Source organism: Etheostoma spectabile, unplaced genomic scaffold (assembly GCF_008692095.1).
Source record: "Etheostoma spectabile isolate EspeVRDwgs_2016 unplaced genomic scaffold, UIUC_Espe_1.0 scaffold00019573, whole genome shotgun sequence".
NCBI classification, from domain to species: domain Eukaryota; kingdom Metazoa; phylum Chordata; class Actinopteri; order Perciformes; family Percidae; genus Etheostoma; species Etheostoma spectabile.
The window spans coordinates 1-26,807 of record NW_022605027.1 but is presented as its reverse complement, the minus strand read 5'-3'; the positions used below and the strand labels follow the sequence as shown (position 1 = coordinate 26,807).

General features: G+C 40.0%; 1 protein-coding gene across 1 annotated transcript in view; it reads right to left on the bottom strand.

Annotated features, from left to right (window-relative positions):
• Positions 1 to 26,442, bottom strand: part of LOC116684750 (condensin-2 complex subunit D3) — a gene marked incomplete at its 5' end in the record, with an annotated part of 38,766 nt that extends 12,324 nt beyond the window's left edge. The window contains 22 exons of the mRNA XM_032510184.1: positions 1,353 to 1,561; positions 2,625 to 2,758; positions 2,893 to 3,030; positions 4,469 to 4,548; positions 5,763 to 6,001; positions 6,607 to 6,702; positions 7,649 to 7,763; positions 8,689 to 8,796; positions 10,031 to 10,140; positions 11,185 to 11,282; positions 11,394 to 11,585; positions 12,405 to 12,625; positions 12,776 to 12,910; positions 13,084 to 13,157; positions 13,326 to 13,412; positions 18,225 to 18,263; positions 18,540 to 18,792; positions 19,955 to 20,080; positions 21,904 to 21,976; positions 22,719 to 22,852; positions 24,277 to 24,506; positions 26,243 to 26,442. Of these exons, the coding sequence (XP_032366075.1) occupies positions 1,353 to 1,561; positions 2,625 to 2,758; positions 2,893 to 3,030; positions 4,469 to 4,548; positions 5,763 to 6,001; positions 6,607 to 6,702; positions 7,649 to 7,763; positions 8,689 to 8,796; positions 10,031 to 10,140; positions 11,185 to 11,282; positions 11,394 to 11,585; positions 12,405 to 12,625; positions 12,776 to 12,910; positions 13,084 to 13,157; positions 13,326 to 13,412; positions 18,225 to 18,263; positions 18,540 to 18,792; positions 19,955 to 20,080; positions 21,904 to 21,976; positions 22,719 to 22,852; positions 24,277 to 24,506; positions 26,243 to 26,442 (3,091 nt within the window). The remainder of the gene's footprint in view (positions 1 to 1,352; positions 1,562 to 2,624; positions 2,759 to 2,892; positions 3,031 to 4,468; positions 4,549 to 5,762; positions 6,002 to 6,606; positions 6,703 to 7,648; positions 7,764 to 8,688; positions 8,797 to 10,030; positions 10,141 to 11,184; positions 11,283 to 11,393; positions 11,586 to 12,404; positions 12,626 to 12,775; positions 12,911 to 13,083; positions 13,158 to 13,325; positions 13,413 to 18,224; positions 18,264 to 18,539; positions 18,793 to 19,954; positions 20,081 to 21,903; positions 21,977 to 22,718; positions 22,853 to 24,276; positions 24,507 to 26,242) is intronic.
• Between the last annotated feature and the right edge of the window lie 365 nt (positions 26,443 to 26,807).

Sequence of the window (26,807 nt, the reverse complement as noted above, 5' to 3'; positions counted from 1 at the left end):
CCCCCCAGCGCTGGAGTTTGTGTTGGCTGGGATTCAGATTGCTGTAATGATAATAGCTGGGCACTAGCTGGCTGTGGGGGGGTAACGTAAACTATGTGACCTGAGGCACTCTAATCCCATATCCCACATGCTGGATCAATCAATATTGAAATGTATCAATAAAAGAGACACACCTCTGCTGTAATACTATGCCGTGAAGTGGCATGTCATTAATGGAAAAAATGATGCGTGTGGCAGGAAAAAAAAAAAGCTGTGTTACGGGTACTGAGTAATTCTGTATAATTGTATGATTTAAAATTATTCTTTAATGTATCATATGGTGTATAATCGTGCTTTGATGGAAGTCAGAGTAACTAGTAGGGGTCTGAATCTTTACTGGTCTCATGATTCAATGTTGACTTGAATCAATTCGAAATAACAATGTGTCACCCCGTTAATATTATCACATATTGCTATACATGGTATTCATCACCAAATTTAAGCAATATTTCCTCTAGGGGTGTACAATTCGGAAAATGTCACGATTCGTTATCGATTTTTAGGCTCAAGCTTCGATTCGAAATTGATTTTATTCAAAAAAGATTTTTATTTAAAACAACGATTCACAGTATGTAAAGGTAGTTACTTTTCCCACGGGATAGTATACACGCCGTTACAAAATGAAAAAATAATAAAAGTATGAATAGATTTTTGGAATTCCATGAATCAATTTTAAAATTGGTAGAGCTTTAATCGATTCATGAATGTGAATTGATTTCTTTTGCACACCATTAGTTTTCCATAAATGACGTCCTTGTAAAAGTAATGGATAAGTAATTGATTACAAGCATCCAGGGTTGGGTACCGAAACCCAGTTCCACTATGGAACCGGTAGGAGTCAAGCAAATTTTGGTGCCACTTAATTGTGTCAAAATATTTTCCCTCTGTTGCTCCGAAACGGACGTAAAAATATCAGACTTTCTCTGTAGTCTACCGTTACCTAGATACCGTAAATGGAGGAAACTTTTAAAATTCCATATTTTCCCTCTGGGCTCTGGTTGGACTACAAACTCAACATTTATTTTGTGGTTACTTATTAAAAGTGTAACTGTTATTTATTGTAAAATTTTTGTAGTTGTGTGTTAGGGGACTGTAGGTTTACTAATTATATATTTAAGTATTTTAAAACGTTAATATATTGTTACATTTAAATAATTTTCAACTTTTAAAAAACACTATAAAAGAGCCTTTCTTTGATGTCATTTTTCAGTTTTTCAAGATTCGGTTTAGGAATCAGAATTATGTTTTGGCATCGACATCATAAAAATCCAAACATCCCTAACCCTACCAGTAACTTGGCAAACATTGCTTACCTGCGACACCACCTTCTTCTGTGCAGCCTGCAGGACAACCTTAGCCATAGTGGCCATGTTCTCCTCCTCGGGTTCCTCCCCTGAAGCACCCCCTGCTGGAGCAGATACAGCCTGCAGCTTCATCTCGTTCAGACTCAAGATGTTTAAGGTCTCAGATAAAATTTCAGCCCCGTCTGCATCCAAAGGAAGCTCCTCGTCCGCAAAGCATGCTGGGATAGGAAAAGAGGTTACACGTTTTTATTTAATTTTTCCTAGGAGCAAATTGGTGGTGGGTAACGGTTTAGAATTCAAAAAGAAAATGTGTCCAGATGCCCGAAGATGTTGTGTTCATTAACAAACTTCAATATTCTGCACATTGATAGCTGTGTTGTAATTCTGATTGAACATAAGGCTCTAAATCACATTCAGTCTCGTTTTAAACTGCTGTGTGGACATTTACATTAAATGTCCAATGACATGGTGCTCTTTCGATGCTTTTATTTAGACCTTAGTGGTCCCTAATGCTGTATCTGAAGTCTCTTTATATAACCCTTAGTGGTCCCTAATACTGTATCTGAAGTCTCTTTAATATAGACCTTAGTGGTCCCTAATGCTGTATCTGAAGTCTCTTTATATAGACCTTAGTGGTCCCTAATGCTGTATCTGAAGTCTCTTTTATAAAAACCTTAGTGTTCCCCTAATACTGTATCTGAAGTCTCTTTTATATAGACCTTAGTGGTCCCCTAATACTGTATCTGAAGTCTCTTTTATATAGACCTTAGTGTTCCCCTAATACTGTATCTGAAGTCTCTTTTATATGGACCTTAGTGGTCCCCTAATACTGTATCTGAAGTCTCTTTTATAAAAACCTTAGTGTTCCCCTAATACTGTATCTGAAGTCTCTTTTATATGGACCTTAGTGGTCCCCTAATACTGTATCTGAAGTCTCTTTTATAAAAACCTTAGTGTTCCCCTAATACTGTATCTGAAGTCTCTTTTATATGGACCTTAGTGGTCCCCTAATACTGTATCTGAAGTCTCATTTTCATTTCATTTTCTTAAAGGCAGAGCAGGATACCCAGGGCTCGGTTTACACCTTTCACCATTTCTGGCCACTGGGGGGGCATAGGCAGGCTGCAAAACTCATAAAGTGCCTTTTTTTGGCCATGGGACCAGTTCATTTTATCACAAATCATCACCAAAGAAAGAAAAACATTTTGACCACACAGAACTGGAAAAGGAATTGGTGGTTTTATGCATGAGAACGTTCTCTCAATCTATACACATGTTCACCTAAAACGGTCTGGTTGATCTTGATAGTGACGTTGAAGCGCTGGGTGTCCGTGAAGTGCTCCAAAAGAAAGCGGTAGATCCGAAAACGCTTCTCGCGGTGCTGAGCTCCTTTCAGCGAAAATTGAGCCTTTTCTCTGCATAGATTTAAAAAATGAGCAAAAAAAACAAAAATAATATGTACAAAAAGTGTCATCTGGGAAAATAATCAAAGTAAAATGAAGTCAAATGTGAACTAGATGACAGAAACAACATCCACACAGCTTCCTACCTCTCACTTTGAGGGAACTTGTTGTAGGACTTGTGTTTGTTGTAGGAGTTGAAGTGAAAGATGCACTCGATGAAGTGCTGGCTGAACATTTCGGAGTTCTTCTTCAGCAGCAGGTGGACCAGGCAGTATTCACACAGACTGGGACAGGAAACAGGAGGCACATAGGTTTTATGTTATGGTGGATTTCTGTAGGTGCTGGAAATTTCAATTTCATCCCAAAAACATTAATAAAGAAGTATAAGTCTGTAAGTCTAAGCCATATTAGATCAGAGCTGTGTGTGTTCGCTCATTTGTTCATGTGAAATGCCTGTGGAAATCAGAGTATGCACTGCATATAACACGGTATGACTGGAGAATAGATGTGTCCTATAATCTTTGTCTTGGACATTACAATGGTAAAAACTGTCACTGTGCTTGTTGTACATTATAGCTAAACCCCAAAAAATAAATACACATATGCTCCCTAAAACAGGCTGTTCTCATAAAACATTCATACATATATTCTAGCTACAAAAACTAAAGCACTGTAATTCATATGTATTTAACAAATGTATTGCCGTATAAGAACGCTGTGGACTGCGTAGGGAGGTCCCTAAACTTAAAGTTGCTCAAAGCGAAGTTGGGTGACGTCACTTCTTGTTGACTTTTGAAGTATTGTCAAACAAAACGGAGGCGAGCTCGCCCCCCCACCACCCCCCCTGCTGCCGACAGAGTTCTTGCCACCTTTCATAAGCTTTTCCGATGTAAACTCGGGACTTTGCGCGTTCCTTCTCCTTTTCCCTCTTCTTTGCTATTTGTTCATCGGAACGTCGTCTCTGTGGTCGTGTATCGGCCATAAAAAAACGTTAGTCGTCGTCTTGGACAGCTCTCCTCTAGCTACCATCCCTCTTCAAACTTCTCTCTCCCCACACCCCCCTTCCTTCTTGTCGGTTATATCCATTATGACTGACTGTCAAAGTGGATAATAAAAAAACGTTCTACAGTGTTCATTGTTTGTGGTTGTTCATGTTTCACAAAGCGTGTATCCTGAGCCAGACCAACAACAAATCAAATCAATTCATATCACATCCATACAGGGATAGTAGTATACAGTTGTTAATAAATAATAAAATATATGAGCGCTGGTATCGGATCAGTACTCTGAATCGGCCAATACACAAGTTCAAGTATCGGAATTGGTATCAGGAAGCAAAAAATGGTATCGGACCATCTCTAACTATGACTACCATTTGTAGTCAGTGTTCCATTATCTTTATTGTGACTGTTATTGCCACTGTGCACCACAACCCCAACCTGCACCGTCAGACTCCTCCTACCAAGACCCTGGGTCTGTCCCAGGTTTCTTCCTAAAAGGAGTTTTCCTCACCACTGTCACATCAATTGGTTGCTCTTGGGAAATTACTGGAATTGTTGGGGCTTTGTAAATTAGTGTGGTCTAGACCTACTCTATCTGTAAAGTGTCTCGAGATAACTTTTGTTATGATTTGATACTCTAATTAAAATTGAATTAAAACACGTTAAGTCCTAAAATTGTTTTCTTATATAATCACCTTTTTATCTATGCAGTGTGATTTACCTGGCGATGGCAGGGACTGGGTCAACCAGCGCCACCATGAAGCGAAAGAAGAGGGAGCCCTTCCATTTGACGAATTCCTCCTAGAAATAAATAAGAAAGGCAATTATAGATAAACACTGAAAACACACCCTGCTTAAAGATTCCCAGAGTAGCATGAAGGAGGAATGCAGAGTCGATCGATGATGACCCAAATTTAGTTGGCATAACCCTCAGGCTAATGTGGTGTTAAATTGCAAAGGAATAGTCTATACAATGATGTCTTACGTCATGTGAAAACAAGCCATTTGAGAAGGGCGCTAACGATACACCAAACCCATGATTCGGTTCATATCACCATTTTTGACCCACGAGTCGATGCAAAAAAAAAAGATATTTTTATTAAATGATATTTGAAAAACCTGTATGAACTGAACACCAAAGAACAATATTAACTATGCAAATTATATACAATATACCTAAGTAAAATCAATAAATAGCTGTTGAAAAACAAACTCCATTGAGGAGATGATTCAAGCATCTTGAAAATTCTTCTTTAATCAAGTTCTCTTACATTTACAAAGAAAATGAAATGGCTACTGTTTCACAGTACGGGGGAAAGGTCTGAAATTAACACTCGCCAAATGCGGGAATAGGCTGACACACAAATGCATAAACACTGGCACACACACCAGACACTACTTTCTATTTACCTTCTGATTTGCTCAGTAGCCGAGTTGTAAGGTGGTTGTCTTTCTAAGGCTGACTTCAAATTGCCGCTAGCGTTTGTTGGTATATTTAGTCAACTGAAAAAAAAAAACATAACTGTTGTATTTGTGGGTGCAAAACAGCTTTGGACGTAATTATATATGTTGATACTAAGGCTGGGCAATATATCGATATCACGATATGAGACTGGATATGGTCTTAGTTTTTGGATATATCATAATATCGTAATATGATAATATGATAAGTGTTGTCTTTAACGGCTACATTACAGTAAATTAATGTACTTTTCTGAACCTACCAGACTGTTCTAGCTGTTCTATTATTTACCTTTACCCACTAAGCGATTAAATTATTTCTGGAGAATATTTATTAAAAATGTCATTGTGTAAATAACATTTTGTTAAAGCACCAATAGCCAACCACACATTATCGTCACAATATCGACACTGAGGTATTTGGTATTTGATTTTCTCCATATGGCTCAGTCCTAGTTGATATCATCCCCTTTCTTTCTTTTTTATAAAACTAAAATGAAATCAATTTTTTAAACTATAAACTAGTGAAGAAGAATGTCTAGAAGAGTTCCCACCTGGAGCAGGTTGGTCAGCATGATGAGGGTCTGCTCCCTGATGACAGCCTCATTGTCCCGCAGACAACCAGAGATGTTGGGGATATAATGATCCACGATGTTGGTGTATCGAACACACAGGTCACACATGATCACAACCACATTGTTGCGCACGGCAACCTCTGTCCCAACCTCAAGTTCTCTGGCAAACACCGGCAGGTACTTTTGGACGAGATCCTCATGCTGCAGACACAGTTTACCTAAACCAGACGCCAACGGAGAGGAAATGTTAAGAGAGGATTGCTTAGAGGTTACTGTCCAAGTTAGGTGTCATCTTGGACGATGTCACCCACCCACTCCATGACGTATGAGTCAAGCACAGGAATCAATGGGCCTTGGACCTATTTCACTACTGTCAGCAGCTAAAAGCCCATAATTTATCATTTCTGTGCAATAATCATTCAATGTCAAATACTGTTGTTTACTTGGGCATTAATACTGTACATTTAAACCAATGTTCTTATTTATACTCTTGCATTTTGACACACTAATCATAGATCTAGGCGTTTTTTTAGAACAAACATAGGTATCCGTTGTGTTGTTTGTCCATTTGCTTTTATAAATGTAAGCCATAACAGGTTTTAACCACACTCTCACATGCATTTTATATTTCTTCAATGTGAATTGTATTTGTGTGTGTGAAATAAAAACAAAAAAATGTAACCCAATTTCTACCTGGGGATCAAAGTATTACTGATTGAGATCTTTGAAATGTATGAGACAGCAGAAATGCATTGAAGTTAAGGCTATGAACAAGGTTTCTCATAAAGGAGGAGGCAGATATAAACAGAGAAGAACAGGTTACCTAAAGCAATGACTCCGTGAGCTCGGACTCTGGTTGGTAGAGAGTTAGCTTTGAACTGGGACAGAGGCAGTGATGCTGGCAGCTCATCCCCGCACTCTGTCAATGACCAACACAAAGAACAAGGTAGCCATGTTACCAACAAAGTACAGAAATCCTAACAAGGTTTTAGAAATAGCCATAACAGTGTTTTTCCAACAGATTTTTACACAGTAAAATGCTTAGTAGCTAATCCTTAGCTGCTTAGCATGCAACTTGCTATAAAGACTGTATATATATATAAAGATTAAGTTGCGTTTCTGCTTTCTCCCACGGTTTCTCCTGCCAAAATACCCCGGATATGGCCGCTGCCATCTTGCACATTTGAAACCCATACATCCGCCGGACATAATTGCAAGTCAATCACAGACGTTTCACCCTTTTTTTGTAGCTTCAAATTCATTAATGAAAACCAAATTTTAAAGAACAATTCACACTTGAACAAACATCAGCTTAATTAGAACTACCCATTTTTTGGAAAAATGTATTTGACATTTACTTTGATTCTTTAGTTTGGCCCATTTCCCATCCTCTAACAAGGAGGGGGTGGGGTCTATGACCTGTACTGCAGCCAGCCAACAGAGGGTGATTAAAATGTTTTGGCTTCACTTTTGGGGAGCGGTTAGACGGTCCATCTTTATATACAGTCTATGCTTTTAACACATAACTTGTTTTTTTAAACTGGATTTCCTGTATCATATTTCTTTGTCCTCCCACTATCTCAAAAAACACGTCCCCACCAACATATCCCTTGGTGTTTAAACGCAGGGCAGTTTTTAGTCTGAATCCTGGCTTAATATAACTCAACCTGGGCCATATCAAGACTTTTAAAGGACTTGCAAACACCTGACAAGATTTTACCACAATTGCCTGTAATAGAAGTACACCTGGTAACACCCCGACTCTCAGCAATTCTCATTCTTCTAACCTCCAAACCAGGATAACACTATTGCAGATTCTGTAAATTTAAAAAGCACAGTATCTGTTAGATGTCCATCCTCCCTACCTGCCAGTTTGTCAGAATGTGTTGTGAGGACAGATTCCACCAGCAGCACCGTCCTCTTGCCAACCTTGGCAGGACAGTGAAGTGACGCCACACCCAGAGTGTGGAGGTGTTTTACCTAGAAGAGAGAGCATATTCAGTTAGATGACAAGCACAGCTATCATGCACCTGAGATGGTGCAGCACCCTGAAACAAATAAAAGAGTGATGTGCATATCCACACTCATTTGCAAAGAACTTTTTTTCTTATTGTCAGCCCTCCGTCGAGATCATAGACTGTAAAAATAATGGCCGTACTGTAGCATCAGTGACGTCACCCTTTGGTTTGTGGACCGCCTTTTAATTCAACTTTATTTAGAGTATTAAATCACAACAATAAGTATCTCTAGACATTTTATAGATACTTACATCTATAATTTACAAAGAACCAACAATTCCAGTAATTTAGCTGTACAAAATATTGTCCGAAGCTTCTGGGTCGTGACCATAATGTCAATTTCGGCAACAAAAAGCTGATGCCTGGTTGCCAAGCAGATAACCAATTTAAAAACTTACCGTTGAGCCTTGTGGTAATCCACAAGGTTCTGTTTGACTAGCTGGGCTCCGGCTAACAAATCCACAAGGAAGCTACGTGAAACTAAATAAGCGTACTCTCAAAAGTCTAGCTCAGAAACCCAATAGCTTTCACAGCTGTCAAATTTAAATAAAATTGAATTTTTAAGTGTATCAAATTAAATATAGTTACCTTTGTCTAGTTTAGTTTGTCTAGTTTCTAGTGAGATATTAAAATCATTTCAACCTAGGAAGGAACATTCAAACGTAATTCTTTCAGTTTGGACAGCTCTTAGGTGTACTGGATTGATAAAATGAAAAATGAGAAGAGACTTCTTTGTGTGCTCTCACAGTCGTTTGTTTGCTTTCTTTCAGTTCAGTTTTAAGATGGATTGGCTATTGGCTACCGTGGTGACAGTGCGGTACACGTTGCAAAAACGAGGGCGATGGGCCTTTAAAGCTGACTGTGAACCTGCATGGGAAAGATCTTACCATCAGCTCCTCATTGAAGTTCTGGGCTCCGTTTTCACTCAGGATGATGCCAGCTAAATAGGCCTCGCAGACCGACACCAGCTCACCACAGTGGTGGTTCAGGAAAGCCTGAAGAAAACAAAATAAATCACATATAACATGTCAGAAACTACAAGAAGGAATTGGTGTATATTTTATTATATTTTGGTTAAATCATGATGGAGGACAGCCACTGCTGGACATCATATTGAGAAAATATGAATATTGGCTGATGAGTTGTGCCTGCTCCAAGCTGGAATTACACAAGTTTATATTCTGCAGAAAATCTAAAACTTTACAAGTATAAAGCAACGTTAAGTTAAAGTTGAAACTCTACACCGCGTCATTATTTAAAACACATCATCATCATCATCAATATCAAATTGACACTGGTCAAGCCCCAGAACATAAATACTTAAAGTGGACATATCTACATTGTTATAATGTCAGATTTTCATGTTAAATGTGGCCAAAACTTAACTTAAAATAATAAAAGGTGAACGTATTTTAGACAAATCCCAGTGAGCTAAAACGTTTGGATTTCCTACTGTTCTGAACACTCAGGTTTCAACAGTTTTTTCTACTCACGACTGTGTTACGCAACACTTAGTCAAACTTCTGCAATTGGTCATTGGCTCAAGGCAGGCAGGACTTTTTTGTTTTTTGTTTTAGATAATTTGGTGTTAACATTGTTGCATGTAGCTGCATACTAACGGAAGTAATATATGTCGCCTTAGCTGCCAATGTTGTTAAATTCTTCCCAATTCCACATCACATTTTTATTCTGAAACATTTTGGTTCTATAGTATTTGGTTTAAAAGCCTTTATTGGTGATTTTTTAGATACAAATTTCTGCTTTATACTCCTTTGCAGTGGCTTCAGCTGCTACTAGTGAAACAAAACTGGAGCAGTGCAGAGATTTGGAGATTCAAGGAAACACGCGGGCCAATCAGAGCAGACTGGGCTTTCTCAGGAGGGGTTATTAAAGAAGCAGGGTCATACAGAACGTCTCATACAGAGGGTGAATACCGGTGTAGCAGCCACGGGCAGTATGAGTAACAAAGTGTTTTTTGAAGATTAATGCATGTAAACATGTTCTAGTAGAATCACAAAATACAAGTATGAATAGTTCAAAAGCTGCCACAATTTTCATTTATTTCTTTTTATGTAAGGCCCAAACTTTAACAGAACTTTTTCCAAACTATGGTCTTTGGTTTACATTTTGCATCTAACATTTTCAATTATGAAACGATGCACAACAAAAGCTTGATTGCAGTGCTCCGTTATTGTATAGCAGCAGTTTTAAAGTGAAAAGATCACCAACCTGAGTCTCTTTGATGTTTTCACTGCGGCCATATTGATAAAGAGTCACTAGAGCAGCACAGATCACCTCCAGAGACAAAGTAAAAGTCTTCAACCAAGACATCAGATCATCTAGAGAGACAGACACTTGTTCATATACAGAAGACCGTAAATTGTGTCAGAAAATGCTTATGTTAAAAAAATCTTTGTGATCCCAGCTTAGCTGCTATATTAACTGGCATGTATAAAACTAAGTGAACTTCTTTCAACATTATACTCTGTACACTAGACTTTGTCGCTAGATTTAGCAACTTTTCAAGCCCCCAAAGCGACTTTTTTTTCACAAAAGTGACAAATCTGGTGACTTTCTGTAGAAAAGATGGCAGTGTTGTCCTGCGAGCAGCCCCTCCCCTCTCTGCTCTCTCCTCATGTGCAGGCAGGTAGAAGGTGAGGGGGGACAGGTGCGGTGTAGCTACGAGACAGTAAAACCTACTAAATGTAATGTAAAGTCAACTAAATGTAAAGATAGGTTTTTCATGGGAGTGACAGTGTGTTTGACCCATTCATCCACTGTGATCTCCTGCACAAGGCTCTTTACATTACTAATACCCCTTTCACCCCCAGGCCTCAACCAGGATTGAACCAGGGAAGACTGCGTGTTTGAATGGGTTACCCCTCGTTGATTTACTCAGCTTATACCACTTTCCCACCAACGGCTCAACCAGGATATAACCCAGGTTGAGAACTCAGCTTCACAACCCAGGTTGTGAGATGGGTTGAATCAGGGTTGATTTTAATGTGAATTGAGCATGACGTGGGTCACTACCAGGAGGAGCATGACGAAATATGTGATTGGTTGGAAATGACCAGGAAGTGGGGGCAGTCGTCACCAGTCGCCGCACACTTTGAATAAACAACATAAATTTTGTCTCACTGCGCTTTACTGGGTTTTCACCATAGACTGTATAAACTAGGATTTTCACAGGCAGCTTCAACAACAGCAGAGCGAAGCGGTTCAGTTCATTTCCGAATAGCAAAGCTGTGACTACAATGTGAGGGACTGGCTCAGATGTGCTTGAAACTTTCATGGCAATAAAAACTTTGAATTTGAGAGATTATGACAATTCCAGATTCATCCTGTAAATTTTCCCATCATCCCACACTTGATTTACTTACTAACTATTCTGCTCTTGGTATCTTTGTTCAAATGTTTGGCGATGTCTCCCATCACACACAGGATATGACAGCAGGTTGTCACATTTACATCCTTTGAACTAAGAGCAAACGAAAATGATTAAAAATCATCTAGGTAACGCTGAATTCATATCTGAAGATAAAACATGACCTCAATGTAAATGTCAATATGTATTGTGTGTCCCTCTCACCTGACCATGCTGTCCCAGGCATCCAGGATCTTCCCATAGGGCAGTCTGGGGGACGAAGCAACAACCTTGGAGAGCAGCAACCAGGCCCCGGCGGCGTGATCGGCGTCAGTGTGTGAGATCAGGTTAGTGATGAAAGTCTGTGTGAACTTGTTCTCTTTGGACCAGATGGTGAAGGCCCTGCTGAAATACCGGCTGCAGACCAAGGACAAAAAAACAATAGTAGCAAGTAGCAACAGCAGTGGGGGTGTGATTGTTTCCCCAGCAATGACACGATTTGAAGGTCAGTAAAGAAGTGAGGAATGATTGAAATGACTGCTAAACGTTTTGTGCTAATATTCAGTTTTCATTGTGGTTTGACTAGTTTGAGCAATATAAACGATATGCAATATAAACTATACAAAATTGGCCTACGATAGCATCAACATGCATTACTTGGCAGCTGTGTGTGTGTGTGTGTGTGTGTGTGTGTGTGTGTGTGTGTACACAAGTGTGCTGAAATGTGCTAGGCTGCAGGTAAGAAACTTTGTTTGAAATATGTTTTTACGGTATTAAAGTACCTGTGCATCTTTGAAAGTGTAGTGCCTTTTAGAATGGTTTACACTAAAGGAAAGAAACCCAATACTTTAAGCTTTTTCTTTGTTAAAGTCTCTGCAACTAGTGTACTTGAATTTTAGTTATCTGCAACATTATGTAATAGGTTTATCAGAATACTGTAAATGTTCTCAAAACTACGTTTCTTTCTCTTTAAAAAATAATAATACATTTAGCAGTTTGGCTTTCCTTAGGGTTTATGTAACCTGGTCTGAAATGGGTCGTGACATATATTGTTATCGCAAGAGGCTGCAATATATATTGCAATATGGATTTTAAGGCCATATCACCCATCCCTATTTCAATCTAAATACAAAAATCAAAGTATTTAGTATTTCACATTTCTGCTTTTTTCTTCTGCATGACCTGTTCTTATTTTGTATATAACACAAATGAATGAATGACTGTAGTTTTCCCAACCTGAGGTTCTGGCAGTCATGACAGAGCAGGGCTAGCAGGTCCCAGGTCAGCCTCTGACTGGCATCCAGGTGGCGACTGGCAGAGTACGGTTTGACCTGGCTTAGCAGAACTTGGTCCAGAGCCTCCAGGGCCTTGTCCTGCACAGAGTTTTCAGAGTCTACCACAGCTGGCACCACGCCCTGAAGCCATGCCTTCTGCACCACACTGCACTCTGGTTTAGCCTGGTGGTCAGAGAAAACAACACACATTTTCTTTTTTTTAAATGTGTATTGGAAATTCTGTAAGACGTTTTCTTCTCTTGTTACTAGATTGTTGGGAAAAGTAATCAGTGTGCAAAATGTTGTGTCTCAGAGCTGCTGGTTGAGACTTACAGTCAGCAGCTCTCCTATACACTGCAGGGCCTTCTTCTTCACAGAAACAGCTGGGTCTCTGCACCGCTCTGACAGTATAGCCAGGTTCTCCCAGCTCATTAGGATTACGTTGTGTTTCAGGAGACCCACAAGGGCCTGTGGAGGGACGGCAGAGCACAGAGGTTAAAGATCATCTAGGCATCTCTTTGTATACTGCACAGAAAGCTAGGGTGAAACTCATATACTGGTGACATAAGTATCAGTTACTGTACTTATCATTATTCGGATTTGAAACATGAAGTCGTCTGGTAAAACTCAGTTTCCAATACCTGCAATGCTGATTTTCTCAAGTTAGTCTTCAAATCTTTTACACGCTTCAGGAGAAGAGCCAGGTTCTCTTTTGCTGCATCAAAAATATATAATAACACACCTCTTGTCAGACTTTGAGTGTATAAATACCTACACAAGCTTATTAAACAATTCCTGCCCATGTATTTACGAAATGCCATCCAATACTCAACGCATTTAATTAACAATCATTTGAATGGTGGCTGAGGTCGGTTTGTCTCACCGTCACAGTCGGAGATGTCAGTGGTGCTCATCTCCACAGTCCTGAATGGCAGAGTGCGGTAGGTTTTCTGACTGTTCTGGGAACCTCCTGAAACATACAGTCATATCTATAAAACACCTTTCAAACAACATGCACAAGACTGAACCAGCCCAGGGTATCAAACTGTTACAAACATTTATAAAGGCACTTAAATGGACCTAATCCTTGGCAATCCATAGTTGGGACCAGGAGGCAGAGTCCCAGTCTAACACACTTCTCTGCTCCTTTATTCCAGGTGTTACCTAGTAAAAATCCCATAGTGACGGTGTCTGCCCCCCGACCATTAAAATTATTTAAATCAAAGGTAAACAGAAGAGGAGCAGTGCATGAAAACCTCATAAAAATTAAAACCACAAGTGCAATAGTTCAAAAGAATAGGAGAATTAAATGTGGACTCTTAAACATCAGATCTCTCTCTTCTAAAGGTGTACTAGTAAATGAATTGATATCAGATTCTAATATTGATTTATTTTGTCTTACTGAAACCTGGCTGGGTAATGGAGAATATGTTAGTCTAAATGAGTCCACCCCCCCCAGTCATATTAATACTCACATTCCTCGAGGCGCAGGCCGAGGAGGTGGAGTTGCAGCTATCTTTGATTCTAGTCTACTAATTAGCTCTAAACCTAAACTAAATTATAACTCATTTGAAAGTCTTGTTCTTAGTCTTTCACACCCAAGTTGGAAATCAATGCAACCAGTTCTATTTGTTATAGTGTACCGAGCACCTGGTCCATACTCTGAATTTTTATCCGAATTTGCAGAGTTTCTATCGAACTTAGTGCTAAAAACGGACAAAGTTATTATTGTAGGGGATTTTAATATTCATGTGGACGATGAGAATGATAGCCTTAGCACTACGTTTATCTCTCTATTAGATTCTATTGGCTTCTCTCAAAGTGTACATAAACCGACTCACCGTTTTAACCACACCCTCGATCTTGTTCTGGTGTATGGTGTTGAAATTGAACATTTAATAGTGTTCCCACAGAATCCCTTCCTATCTGACCACTGTTTGATAACTTTTGAGTTTATACTGCTGAACTACACGCCGTTAGGCAAAACATCCTATACAAGATGTCTATCTGATAGTGCTGTAGCTAAATTTAAGGATGCGATTCCGTTAGCATTTAATTCATTACAAGTCCCAAAGTAACGGAGGACTCCTATGCTATTAGTCCCTCCCAAATCGATCATTTTGTTGATAGTGCAGCAGGCTCGCTACGAATGACTCTAGACTCTGTTGCCCCTCTAAAAAAGAAGATAATAAAACAGAGAAGGTTAGCTCCATGGTATAACACTGAAACTCGCAAATTAAAGCAAATATCGCGGAAACTTGAGAAGATCTGGCGCTCCACCAAACTGGAAAATTCTCGTTTAACCTGGCAAGATAGTCTTAAAACGTATAGGAAGGCCCTCCGTAATGCCAGAGCAGCGTACTACTCGTCATTGATAGAGGAAAATAGGAACAACCCCAGGTTTCTTTTCAGCACTGTAGCCAGGCTAACAGAAGGTCACAGCTCTACTGAGCCAAGTATTCCCATAGCTCTTAGTAGTAACGACTTTATGAGGTTCTTCAATGATAAAATTATAACTATTAGAAGCAAAATTCACCAAGACCTGCCTTTAACTGGCTTATCTCTAAACTCAGGAACGTTAGAAACAGCTGTAAAACCAGATACATGTTTTGACTGCTTTGCTTCACTTGATCTTTATCAATTTAATTCAATTATTTCTTCATCTAAGCCATCAACCTGCCTCTTAGATCCCATCCCGACTAGGCTACTTAAAGAAGTTTTACCATTAGTCAACACTTCACTACTGAATATAACCAATTTGTCTTTATTAACAGGCTATGTACCACAGTACTTTAAAGTAGCTGTAATTAAACCTCTTCTGAAAAAGCCAAACCTTGATCCAGATGTTTTAGCCAACTATAGACCTATATCCAACCTTCCATTTCTCTCTAAGATTCTTGAGAAAGCAGTCGCCAAACAGCTGTGCGACTTTCTGCATAGCAACAGCTTATTTGAGGATTTTCAGTCAGGATTTAGAGTTCATCATAGCACAGAGACAGCACTTGTTAAAATTACTAATGACCTCCTAATTGCATCAGACAAAGGACTTATCTCTGTACTTGTGTTATTAGATCTTAGCGCTGCATTTGATACCATTGACCATTATATCTTATTACAGAGATTAGAAATTTAATTGGCATTAAAGGGACTGCTCTAAGCTGGTTTAAGTCTTATTTATCAGATCGATCTCAGTTTGTTAATGTTAACGATGAATCCTCTGTGCACGCCAAGGTTAGTCATGGAGTCCCACAAGGATCTGTGCTCGGTCCAATCCTGTTCACTTTATATATGCTTCCTTTAGGCAGTATTATTAGGAAACACTCCATAAACTTTCATTGTTATGCTGATGATACTCAGTTATATCTGTCAATCAAGCCGGATGAAACTAATCAGTTAGCTAAACTTCAAACGTGCCTTCAGGATATTAAAACCTGGATGACCTGTAATTTTCTAATGTTAAACTCAGATAAAACTGAAGTTATTGCTCTCGGACCCAAGCACCTCCGTGACGCACTATCCAAAGATATAGTTACTCTGGATGGCATCATCCTGGCCTCCAGCACCACTGTGAGGAATCTTGGAGTTATCTTTGATCAGGACATGTCCTTTAATTCCCACTTAAAGCAAATTTCAAGGATCGCCTTTTTTCACCTACGTAATATTGCAAAAATCAGGAATATCCTGTCTAAAAATGATGCAGAAAAACTAGTCCATGCATTTGTTACTTCTAGGTTGGATTACTGCAATTATTTACTATCAGGCTGCTCGAAAAAATCCATAAAGACTCTACAGCTGATCCAGAATGCTGCGGCACGTGTTCTGACGGGAATCAGGAAAAGAGATCACGTTTCTCCTGTTTTAGCTTCTCTGCATTGGCTTCCTGTAAAATTTAGAATAGAATTTAAAATCCTTCTTCTCACCTACAAAGCTCTTCATGGTCAGGCTCCATCTTATCTTAAAGAGCTCATAGTACCTTACAACCCTGGGAGAGAACTACGCTCCCAGAATGCAGGGTTACTGGTGGTTCCTAGAGTCTCTAAAAGTAGAACGGGAGCCAGAGCGTTCAGCTATCAGGCTCCTCTCCTGTGGAACCAGGTTCCAGTTTGGGTTCGGGAGGCAGACACCGTCTCCACATTTAAGAGTAGGCTTAAGACTTTCCTTTTGATAAAGCTTATAGTTAGGGCATAGAATCGAATATTGTTAGGGAGTAGTAGTTAGTCACATAGTTTCATATAATATAACTAAAGGGAGACTTGGCATACAGCCCGATCCGGTTGGGGGGAGTTCTGGCCGACCGGGCTGGAGCTCTCTTTACCTTGTCTCTCTTGGTTTTGTTGTAATAATTGTTTTAGACAGCTTGGGACTTATTTTGATACACTAGTTAGGGCGTAGAATCGAATAATGTTAGGGAGTAGTAGTTAGTCACATAGTTTTCAGATTTATCTATCATATAATCAAGAATATAATAGAACTAAAGGGAGACTTGGCATACAGCCCGATCCGGTTGGGGAGAGTTCTGGCCCGGCCGGGCTGGAGCTCTCTTTACCTCGTCTCTCTTGGTTTTGTTGTAATAGTTTTAGACAGCTGGGGACTTATTTTGATACACTAGTTAGGGCATAGAATCGAATATTGTTAGGGAGTAGTAGTTAGTCACATAGTTTTCAGATTTATCTAACATATAATCAAGAATATAATAGAACTAAAGGGAGACTTGGCATACAGCCCGATCCGGTTGGGGAGAGTTCTGGCCCGGCCGGGCTGGAGCTCTCTTTACCTCGTCTCTCTTGGTTTTGCTGTAATAATAGTTTTAGACAGCTGGGGACTTATTTTGATACACTGAGCTCCTCTCTCCTCTATCTTTCTATCTTTTCATTTATGTGCATCCATGTCCCAGAAATGCGTGTTACTAACCTATTTCTGGGGAGTCATTCCCCGGAGTCCTTATGTTCTTTTTTCACCAGCATGTTCCCTTGGATCAGAGAGGCTCCGAAATCAGGGTAGCAGCTGTCGCCATGGTCCCGCTACACGTTCTGTGATGCCATGTTCAACTGCTACAATGCGGTGCCCTGCTACGTCCTGCTACGTCCTGCTACGTCCTGCTACGTCCTGCTGTGCCTTGTAATGCCGCACAGCGTCCTGCTATGCCATGAACTACTACAAAGAACTTCTACAAACTACACATTTTTTCTATTTTTATTGCCACTCTTCATTCTAACCCCAACCGGCCCGTCAGACACCGCCTACCAAGAGCCTGGGTCTGACCGAGGTTTCTGCCTAAAAGGAAGTTTTTCCTCGCCACTGTCGCACTGTTGCTTGCTCTGGAGGAAACTATTAGAACTGTTGGGTCCTTGTAAATTCTGGAGTGTGGTCTATCTGTAAAGTGTCTTGAGATAACTCTTGTTATGAATTGATACTATAAATAAAATTGAATTGAAAATTGAATTGAATTAAATGGGGGCCTGCCTGTGGGTAAAGACCCAGGAGCCGATGATTCACAGCAGAATTCTTTTAAGAGTTTTGCAACTGAAGTGACCAAAGCAAGGTATTGTTTATCTGGGTATCTTATTCCCTCCCCAGTTAAAAGACCTAGTTAACGTTAATTTGGATCCAGTATTTAATAAAATCTCTTGTGATGTTAATAGATGGCTGATTCTCAATCCCACTTTAAGGGTACTAGTATCGCGATTTTTTTATGGGACACCTGGCCCTACTCGCTAAACATGCCAGAGAGCGTACTGTACTGTCAAACTGTAAACTCTGTGATAAAGAAACAAGAGTGTACCTTCTGTAATTTCACCTTCCAGTACTGTCTGGGTTCCAGCTAAACAGAGAAAGTAAACAAGTTACTTTAGTGGAAATGTGCCCACAAAAACAGTTTAAGATGCAAACACAGCAGCTCTAAAAATATGCAAACTTCCATTACATTCTCTAATAATTCAAAGAGTTATGTATTTTCAAACGTCAGCTTTACAAAGTGGTCTACTGGTTTCAGATGCAAAATTAGCCCAAATTCATCACATCAACACTAGCTTTACAGGAAAAACGTCTATTTTCAAATACAGATGTTTGTACAATTCCATTGTGTGCATTTTCTCACTAGCAGAGAAGAGGTTGTGGACAGCCCGCGTGACGTTGAAAGAAGGCAGCTCCAGACACTGGGCCAGGCAGGCGAGGGCGTGGCCTTGAACAGTGGGCGAGTCGTCCATCCGCCGAGCAAACAGCAGGCTCTGGATCAAGAACTTGTGTGGCAGGAAGCAGGTGAGCTCTGGGTCCAGACACTCTTCCGGCCTCCTCTCTGGCTGCTCCAGCAAAACCATCACCACATCCACGGAAAACAGCCGGCACACCATCTACATAAGGCAGCAAAACAGACTGTACACACACACACACAGATACCACTGACAGGATGTAATGACCCCTGACTGAAATGTAGACCTGGGTGCCACCGCCTACCTGAGCAGCACTTGTTCAAGGTAGCCGGCACGCACAAGTAGAGGTAGGCAATGGGGCCCAGGTCTGAGATTACAGCTACTGTATGCTTATATTCAATGGGGGGGTATTTGCAGCCCTTTTATTGGCATTAACAGTCAAAATGTGTCCGTCTATATGTACTTTAAGGCTGCACTGAGGAAGAAAAGTGGCACTGCCTGTTAATTCTCAGGGGATTTTACCTTTCTGTTTCCCCGCAGTGGCCTCCTGTTTAATATGTATTTTTCTTGTGGTTTTTTGGCTTACTTATTCAGTAGGCCTATTAGATTGTTGTTTAAAGCAATGATCTAGTCAAAGGAGTTTCAGACCTCTACTCTTTATGTGGTTATGGTCCATGTGTGGGAATTGTGATTGCTTGGATGTGTTATAACTGCCCCCTCTATTCAGCTTTGGCTTCTACAGGATTACCTGTGACATCAAACTGTAGCCATAACCCCTCGTTAGCTGGAGAGCATCTGGACAGGATGCACAAATCCACAGTCCCTACAATACTGTTCTGACCAACATCAGAAACAAACTATTAAGTAGCTAGCCGCCTATATCTGAATGTCTGTTCCTATGATGTGATAAATTACAAACAAGGTGAAGTTGACATACAGTATATCCAATACTTATAATGTAGAAAGTAAGGGAACTCTCCAGGTTTTTGTTTTATGTTAAAGGCAACGGTCTGGTCATTACCGGACAACAAAAACCAGACAACTGTGCAAATTAGACAAACTGGGCTCATGTACATCTATAATATTGAAACCAAAATATTGTGCGCCTTGGCGGTGCTTTTTGATATTGATATATATACGTTGAGATATATATTGTGCAGTGTATCTTAAAACAGTTGGGTTTAAAATCAGTGTTGTATATCATTGTCATGTTTGCATTATAGATTAAGGAAGAGGTCCTAATCAACTAGAGCATGTACAAAACCTGCGGTAACCATATATAAGGGTGTGAAGTGTGAACCATGACAAAAATAGAAAATACAGACTACATCAACATGTAGCGGTGACAATTGGGACTAGTTACCTTTGAGTGTCTGGAGTAGTTAAACAGCCACTTGATGAAGCAGGCATAGTCTGTACTTGCCATCTGAGACGTCAGCATACCCACAGCCTGGGCTCCATGGCTTCGAAACTCACTCTTCTCCACCATCTAAACATCCACAGCAGAAACACTATAAGCTATACGGATGCATCAGCATAGTGGAAAACAGGAAACCATCTGTACTGTCATGTACGAAATTATTGGCCCCTGGAACTTTTCAAGAAAATGCACCATTTCTTCCAGAAAAGTGTTGTAATGACAAATGTTTTGGTACACACATGTTACCTTAAGTGCATTGGAACAGCACAAAAAAGCAGAAGAAAAAGGGCAAATTTGACATCATTTGACACAAAACTCAAAATGGACTGGACAAAATCATTGGCACCCTATTAAAACTCTGGGTAAATAATTTCATTTCAAGCACGTGATGTTCATTTAAACTCACCTGTGGCAAGTAACAGGTGCTGGAAATATTGAAATCAAAACTGAAGCCAATTAGAGTGTATAAAAGCTGGCTCAACCTTTTGTTGTGTGCCTGTGTGTGCCACACCAAGCATGGAGAAGAGAAAGAAGAGCCAAGAATTGTCGACAAATATCAACAATCTCAAGGTTACAAGTCAATCTCCAGAGAACTTAAAGTTCCTTTGTCCACTGTGCGCAATATAATCAGACGTTTACAACCCATGGAACTGTGACAAATCTCCCTGGACGAGGACAGAAGAGAAAAATTGATGAAAGAATGCAACGCAGGATAGTTTGAATGGTGGATAAACAACCTCAGTCAACTTCCACGCAAATTCAGGCTGTCCTGCAGACTCAGGGTGCATCAGTGTCAGCTCGAACCATACATCATCATCTGAATGAGAAGAAGCGCTATAGTAGGAGACCGAGGAGAACCCACTTCTGACACAGAGGCATAAAAAAGCCAGACTGCAGTTTGCAAAAATACCTGAGTAAGCCTCAATCCTTCTGGGAGAACATTTTGTGGACAGATGAGACTAAGGTAGAGCTTTTTGGCAAAGCAGGACATTCTACTGGTTAAAGAAAACAGGAAGAAAAGAAAAAGAAAAAGAGGCCTACAAAGAAAAGAACACAGTACCTACAGTCAAACATGGTGGAGGTTCAAGGATGTTTTGGGTTGTTTTGCGGCTTCTGGCACGGGTGCATTGACTGTGTGCAAGGAATCACAAAATCTGGAGATTATCAAAAGATTTTGGCCCATAATGCAGGGCCTAGTGTCAGAAAGCTGGGTCTGCGTCAGAGGTCATGGGTGTTTCAGCAGGACAATGACCCAAAACATACCTCAAAAAGCACCCAAAATGGTTGGAGACAAAGCGCTGGAGAATTCTGAAGTGGCCATCAATTAGTCCGGATCTAAATCCATAGAACATCTATGGAGAGATCTCAGAATTGCTGTTGCGAGAAGGCACCCTTCAAATCTGAGAGACCTGGAGCAGTTTTCAGAAGAAGAGTGGTCAAAAACTCCAGTTGAGAGGTGTAGGAAGCTTGTTGATGGTTATAGGAAGAGATTGGTTTCAGTTATTTTCTCCAACGGGTGTGTAACCAAATATTAAGTTGAGGGTGCCAACAATTTTGTCCAACCTAATTTTTGAGTTTTGTGTAAAATGATGTCAAATTTGCCTTTTTTCTTCTGCTTTTATGTGCTGTTCCAATGCACTTATAGGTAATAAACATGTGTATACCAAAACATTTGTCATTGTAACACTTTTCTGGAAAGGTTCCAGGGGTGCCAATGATTTCGTCCTTGACTGTACATAGCACACATAAAACTGTGACCTGCAAAGACTTCTGTAAATAGCCATGGATGGGACTGCTATCGTAGCTTTAAGAGATAAGCAGTTGACACAGACTCTCGGAACTTTACACAAACAGGAAGTGCATCACTGCTGAGTGTTTGCAGGAGGATTTACCTGGAAGCAGATATGCTGCAGGAGGATATGCAGGAAAGGCAGCGCCAGGTCTTTCAGCTCATCTACAAGATGACTGTAATCACAAACACATAAATCACATCCAAAGTCTTATATTGCTTGTAACATTGTCTACAGTTAAATGGCTAGAAACATATCCAAATAAATAACAAACATGAGATCCTGATGTGAAGGGATCCTTCCATCAACAGAAATAAAGGAATTATTAGGAGATGGAGTTGCTTAATGTCACCATTTGTACGTTATTCTTCTGACAATTGCATTGTAAGACACAATTGTGGGTACCATAAAGAAATGATGTTGAAAAAATACAACAATTCTACATTTCTAGAGATTAGTAACATCTAAAGACTTGTATGTGGTAGCTATATTGATAAAAACAACTGATGGTAATCAGCATTCTACAGCCATGCAACAAACTTCCTGTGATGAACAAGTGCATTTACATTATTGTAATAAACAAAACCTCAATTTGCTCATTGACATTGTTTCAAATTAATATTGTAAGCCAGTTCTCATCTAGTGCCACATTGTTTTGCCCTTTTCCTTGAAGTCCTGTGACTTTAGTTGCTACAGGGGGTTGTAACCCCCTTTGTAAATTATAGACTGTGGTTTAGACCTTCTCTATCTGTAAAGTGGCTTGAGATACTGTACCTCGTTATGATTTGATACTATAAAAACAAATTCAATTCAATTCAATTTTCAACATCTTCACTTGGTTCCAATTTCAGCAACATTGCTATGCACCACCTTAAAATATTCACAGCTAAGTCTAGTTGATCAAAACAGATGTTCACCAAACAAAATGGATGGCCTGGTCCCGGGTGGAAAGGATGGCTTGGCTGGGTACGAGGAGTGAGGGCTTCCCCTGTTTGCCTTCATTCATCATCAGGATCACGTAGAGAAGCTGGTAGAAAACCCTTCGCAGAGACTGGACAACAGAAACACCGGATTAGAAATACCCCTGTTTTGGAAGGCATTAACACTAATAATATCTTTCTTCTGAACCTGTCTTATGAGATCCTTTTGAATACTTTTATCAAAGGAAAGCAGCTTGCTAAAGATCTGCATACTTACATACATCATACATCATACTTCAGACTGAGCTTCTGAAGTGAGACATGAGAGGAGAGGTCAGACGTGAGAGGATGGGAAGGATGTTGGATGACACAAAGAGAAAGAAGAAATAATGAATGATTTCTTTGTGGAATTGGGCTTTGCAGCAGTAAATACTCATAAGATACAGGAAATATAAAACAAAAAATCTTGTTACATCCTAGACCATTTCAAGTGGAGGGGCCAGTCTGGGCCACATGCGACTTTAGGGCTACCAAATAAATTAAATAAAAGTGTAACATACTACCAACCCTCCATAGGTTGGGTTCTACAAAAGATTAACAATACACATTTAATAATATATTCATTCAATGTTGACCGACATTTTATTCATCACTGCACATGAATAATACTCTTTGGTGATAAAGATGGGGTTAGAAATGTATGTATGTATACACATGAAATATATATATATAATATATATTATATATATATATATAGATTATATATATATCCACAATTAGGAGGCTAAAGAATGAGGCTTGTATAGCAATGGAGACAACCTTTAAAATGCTTATATTTGCACATTTTCAGGTTCATAATTGTATTTAGAGGTTATATCAGAATATGTTGACATGGTTTAATTTTCAAAAAACATCATATTTTGTTGTACTACTGACAGTACCTAGGTAAGGACTACTAGCCAGTCAGGAGCAGAGTATGAGGCCCTGACAGTACCTAGGTAAGGACTACTAGCCAGTCAGGAGCAGAGTATGAGGGTCCTGACAGTACCTAGGTAAGGACTACTAGCCAGTCAGAAGCAGAGTATGAGGGCCCGGACAGTACCTAGGTAAGGACTACTAGCCAGTCAGAAGCAGAGTATGAGGGCCCTGACAGTACCTAGGTAAGGACTACTAGCCAGTCAGGAGCAGAGTATGAGGGCCCTGACAGTACCTAGGTAAGGATTACTAGCCAGTCAGGAGCAGAGTATGAGGGCCCTGACAGTACCTAGGTAAGGACTACTAGCCAGTCAGAAGCAGAGTATGAAGGCGTGCCATGCTAGCAGGCAGGCGAGCATTATAACCTTTGTCTCTGAAGTAAAGGCTGGACTACAGTAGAGCTGTTTGGATGGTGAGCCCCCTTGGGGGGGGGGACTTTTGGCTTTTTCACTCTGTAAACCTATAACATGCACAAAAAAGATATATTACACAATAAAGGAAAGGGAAAAAGCCAAAAGCATAATATGAGCACTTTAAAATAAAGGAGCAGTTACCCCCCTTCCTCCCTCCTATGGTTTACCTGCAGCTCGTCCTCCATGTTGTTCCTTTCTATCAGGATGCGGTTCTTGTCCTGGCTCAGCTCATCCACCTGCGAGCGTAGTTCTATCAGCTCCTGCTGGTAGAGGTGAGCCACGCGGGACGGCTCGCCCTGCTTCTGCCGCAGCGCCACCAGCTCCACCTCCAGCACCTTGTTCTGCTGCTCCAGGTGGCGCACTTTATCAATGAAGACGGCGAAGCGGTCGTTCAGGCCTACGCAACGGGACAGACACGTATTAATCATCACCCATCCTCCATAGAGGTGGAATGAGACAGGCAGGAAACCATGGATTCACTTCACCTTTAACCTTGTGTTGTTTACCCGTCAAAATCAACACTTTTTGTTGATGCTTTTAATCGTTTTTAAGTTTTTCTAACGTTTTTGTCCCTTTTTTCCACACTTTTGACGGGTTTTTTCAGTATTTGTCCTTTTTTTTATGTTTTCACCTAATACTAACTTATTAACTTAATTTTACAGTTTTTTTTGAATTTATGGTCAATAAACCTCATTTATAGGAATTTATACCTAATGATTGCGTTAGAAAAGCAAAAATAAGAATTATTGAGACTAAAATTAAAGGAATGGATGTTGATGGATAATCACAGACTGGAATATGTCAACTTTTACTCAATACTATTTCAAAACCACTTCAATTTGTTTTTCAAATGCATAAAACTGAATAAAAACACCTCAAAATTAATGAAAGTAGAGATTTGTACTTGCCAAAGACGTTGTGGAATCAATCAGGTTATTTTGGGGAATTAAAAAAATAACTGTACAACTAAAGTAAAGGAGTTGTGTACGTAGTGTTGAAAACCGTTAAAAAAAAGTGACATTCAAAAAAGTGGTGAAAAAAGGGGCAAAAACGTGATAAAAAAGTTTTAAAAAATTGATAAAAAGCATCAACAAATGTGCTGATTTTCAATTTTTTACAGGAAGAACACACAAGGGTTAAACTGGCACACAGAGAGAACAACCTCTTCTCAACACATTTTCTGCAATCCAAATGCAAAATCCAATTTTTTAATGCACTGACCACGGTTTTCTGCATAAGACAAAACAACTGACATAAAGTCCCATGTTTGCCATTTCAAAACGCTGCCATTCAAATGACACTACATGAGCTGATTGGCCAGTGTACTGTTGTGTGCCACCTGGCCAAACACCTCAATGGTTAACTGTTACTCTTAAATTAGGAAGGAAGCACTATGAAAAGAGTTCAAAAAATAAATGTTTTAATAGCATGTGTGTGTATCTGCAAATATATCTGTGCATGTGAACAAGCTGAAGAATTTTCTAGAATTGTTTTACAAAATTTTGTATTATAGCAAAGCATACTGAAGATGAGAGGTTGTAGTTGGTTGGTAAACTCTGGTAATGTTAATGAAGTGTGTGCTATTTGGTATATTTGATTTTAATAAATATATGTAGTTTGGGTTGCAGTGCTTCATTTGCAGGATATATGAGGTATTTTGCAGTTTGTGTGTGTGGTTTTGTGAATTATTTAAGTATTTTGATAAAACAAGCCTATGTTTGCAAAATTATGTTTTTAGCATTGGCAAAAAAAACCTGCAATATAGTACTAAAACGTGTCTGGAGGATATGATTTTGAGTGGTAGAAGGGCCAGGCCACCTTTTGCAAGATTTAAAACAATTGTTGCTTATCATAGTAAAAACAATTACAATGACATTAGTTAAGGGCTTCATAAAAGTCTGAATGAGTTATTTTCATCTAAACTGATTTAGTCCAAGGACACCTGAACGAGTGTGAGTGAATCAGTCAGAATTGTGCACCGGATTATCTGGGAGGAGTGTTATAAAGTTAATTTTTTTAGGAAATTAGTTTCAGCCGTCACACATACCTGCAGCTGCTCTTCTCGTTACTTCTAATAACTTTGAATTCATTGTTGACCACGGGGTGGGTCAAGTCAAGGGAGTCACTGGGTACCGGAGAGTAAGAGGTGGAGCGGCCGATCCGTCTGTACGCTCAGGAGGACCGCTGTTGCGGGAGCCAGCCATGGCCCGGCGCCCCGGGGAGCCCGGTGAGAGGCGCTGCCCATGCGGGAGAAGGCCACGGGGAACTTGGGAGAATCCCCGAAAATCTTCCGGTAGGACGACAGGTGTAACGGTCTCCGTGACTCATCTTTGCTGAAGTCAGAAATAAAACTAGGAGCTTAAAGAGCTTTGCAGGAGTTTATAGACTGACGGCTGCAGGTGGAGCGAACCATGCGTAACGTTTACGCACGACGGTACACGACTGTGTCATTTGTGCAGTTGAGAAAAATGTTGAATGGTATGGTAAGTCAAAGTGATGAAAGCAAACACTCAAGTAGGCCAAAATATTTGTAAACACCCATGCAGGTAGTTGTATTTGTGTTAAAGATGCCATACATTCCTAGAGATCAATTGCGTGCGTAAAGCGATGAAACCGTCCAACGAGGACATCCCACTAAACATGGAACTCCAATAGTACTGCACTGTGTGCTGTGAGTCTGTTGAGACATGGAGACATG